The sequence below is a fragment of the Diplotaxodon limnothrissa genome, linkage group LG15 (assembly GCF_057381915.1).
Source record: "Diplotaxodon limnothrissa isolate DT_005_m linkage group LG15, D_limnothrissa_male_GT1.1, whole genome shotgun sequence".
Classification (NCBI taxonomy): Eukaryota; Metazoa; Chordata; class Actinopteri; order Cichliformes; family Cichlidae; genus Diplotaxodon; species Diplotaxodon limnothrissa.
In genome coordinates this window covers 27955585-27958044 of record NC_140610.1, presented here as the reverse complement: position 1 = coordinate 27958044, position 2460 = coordinate 27955585, and the positions used below count along the sequence as shown (strand labels likewise).

At 52.2% G+C, this 2460-nt stretch overlaps 1 protein-coding gene across 1 annotated transcript; it reads right to left on the bottom strand.

Moving 5' to 3' along the window:
* Positions 1-267: 267 nt before the first annotated feature.
* On the bottom strand, positions 268-2087 carry LOC146617696 (general transcription factor II-I repeat domain-containing protein 2-like). The gene is made up of 2 exons (XM_085373511.1): positions 1188-2087; positions 268-435 (listed from the first exon to the last, which is right to left on the bottom strand). The coding sequence occupies exons 1-2, from the start codon at positions 2085-2087 to the stop codon at positions 268-270; spliced, it is 1068 nt and encodes a 355-aa protein (XP_085229637.1).
* Positions 2088-2460: the final 373 nt, after the last annotated feature.

Sequence of the window (2460 nt, the reverse complement as noted above, 5' to 3'; positions counted from 1 at the left end):
GTGACAGTACGAACCGGCCACTATGGACCCAGCAGTATTCAACCCGCCCAAGGAGCTCCGGGAGGACATTGTTTACTCCGTGGACAAATTAATTAACGCGTGGCTGGAGCACGAGGGGAGAGAATTTCGCCAAGCCGTGGCTAATCGGCTACAGCGCTTGGTTTCTGGTCTCCCCTGGCTGCTCAGCTCACTTCACCCGCTCGCACAGAATTTCATTCTGAATGGACTCCGTCTTCACCCCCCGGCTGCTACCACCCACCCTGCAACTCATGCTTCACTGCCCGGTCCGACAGAGGATGTTCTGCCCGGCACGTCAACCCAGCCTTCGAGGGGGAAACGGCGCTCACACTGCCGACGCTCCTCGCCACAGTCGGACCTGGGGATTTCCGAGCGGCCAGCTGTGGTGAGTGGACAGGACAGTATTATTGGTCTGAACTGTGGGACCGTTTACTCAGGGGTGATGTTCTGTACGGCACAGGACAAAAACTGTTTATCGCCAGAAGCTCAGTTAGCCGCCCGGCCAGAAGCTCAGTTAGCCGCCCGGCCAGAAGCCCAGTCGCCACCTCCGCCACATTCAGCCTCACAATCCATAGCTCAATTACAGTCACAGCCAGACTTATTACAAACCCTGTTACAATCCATGGCCCAGTCAGTAGCCCGGTTGGCAGAAGAATCATTAGCTTTATCCTCAGTTCAGCCTCCTGTTCAGCAGTCACCAGCCCTGCATCCTGTGTCAGTTGCTCCACCACCTGTTCAGCCATCACCTTCACCTACTCCTCCTGTACAGCAAGCCATGTCAGTCCAACCCATAACGGACAGTTCAACAACTTCGTACTCTAAGCAGAGAGACAAACCCAAGAACAATGTCAACATTCCTCAAAGGCTGGCCAGTTCTGAGACTGAGATGCACTCCAGGGCCTCCCCAGTGGCTGGGTTTCAGCCCCCATCAGACTCTGGACCCCTGGAGTTTAAGAAGCCAGCTGAGGACTGCACCCGGCTGTCGCTGCCTGAGCAGGGTCAATGCTCTGCGCAGCTGCAGGCCGCTATGTGTTTGCCAGAGACCCGTGTGCCTGCTGGTCCTGTTCTGTCCCTGCCAGAGGCCCGTGTGCCTGCTGGTCCTGTTCTGTCGCTGCCAGAGGCCCATGTGCCTGCTGGTTCTGTTGCGTTCCTGCCAGAGGCCCGTGTGCCTGCTGGTTCTGTTGTGTGGCGGCATAGAAGTCAACGAGACTGTTGGGCTTGAATGCATCTTTCAGAACATCACAGTTCTGTAACTCGGCCAGCTCAAACTGATAAAAAGGCTGGGCTTCATCGATGTCGGCAACAAAGGGGTTTTGGAAAAGATGGATTTCTTTTGCATGAACATGTAGTTGACGGAATCGCACACTGAACTCCGCCTTCAGCATTTCCAGTGCTTCCACACACTTTTCAGCTGGGAACAGGACCGCTGGGTTCTCTGCAGAAAGGTTTTGGGTAGCAGGGAGATGGGTGAAGTTGTGCTTTTTCACTTGTTCCAAAAGCAGCGCTAGTTTCAACTCAAATGCTTTTATGTGGGAATACATGTCGCAAATGAGTTTCCCCTGGCCTTGTAGCTGCAATTTAAGGCCGTTCAGCATTTCCGTCACGTCTGTTAAAAATGCGAGGTGCCACTTCCATTCTGGGTTGATCAGCTCTGGGACCGTTTTGCCTTTTGAATGAAGAAATGCGTTAATTTCGGGTAGCAGCTCGTAAAAACGCCTCAAAACTCTGCCGCGGCTCAACCATCGGACCTCTGTGTAGTACAGTACATCTCTGTACGCAGAGTCCAGTTCAGACAGGAATTGTTGGAACTGCCTGTGTTTAAGTCCGTTTGCTCTAATGAAGTTTATGCATGATACCACAGCCTTCATGACAGAATCCCACTTCAACACTTTGCAGCAAAGCGCTTGCTCGTGAATTATGCAGTGGACTTGTAGAGGGGCGATGAGACCCCGTTCTTCCATCTCGCGGTTCATGCGTCCTATTAGGCCCCGAGATGCGCCCACCATACAAGGAGCCCCGTCAGTTGTGATGCTAGCAAGCTTTGCCCAGTCCAGATCTAACTCTTCCATTGTTTGACATACTTTGTCGAAAATATCCTCCCCCGTCGTAGTGCCTTTCAGACAATTGGAGGGCTGCCAGCTCCTCACACATCTCAAAGTTTGCGCTAACTCCACGAATAAAAATAAGAAGCTGCGCTGTGTCCTGCACGTCTGTGCTCTCATCCAGTGCTAATGAAAAATAGTCAAATTCTTTCGTCTTTTGCTGCAGCTGGGCCTATACATTACCCCCTATTTCTTCCACGCGTCTGGTGATTGTGCTCGCCGATAGACTCACAGCATTAAAGACATCTTTCTTATCGGGACACACCTCCTCCACGACAACATTCAAACATTTCTTGACAAACTCTCCCTCAGTGAAAGGTTTACCGTAGCTTGCAAGGAG

Coding starts and splice junctions, on each gene's coding strand:
- LOC146617696 (XM_085373511.1), bottom strand. CDS start 2,087: ATGGAAGAGTTAGATCTGGACTGGGCAAAGCTTGCTAGCATCACAACT. Junction 436..1,187: donor CCACACAACAGAACCAGCAG/GCACACGGGCCT, acceptor ACGGTCCCACAG/TTCAGACCAATAATACTGTC.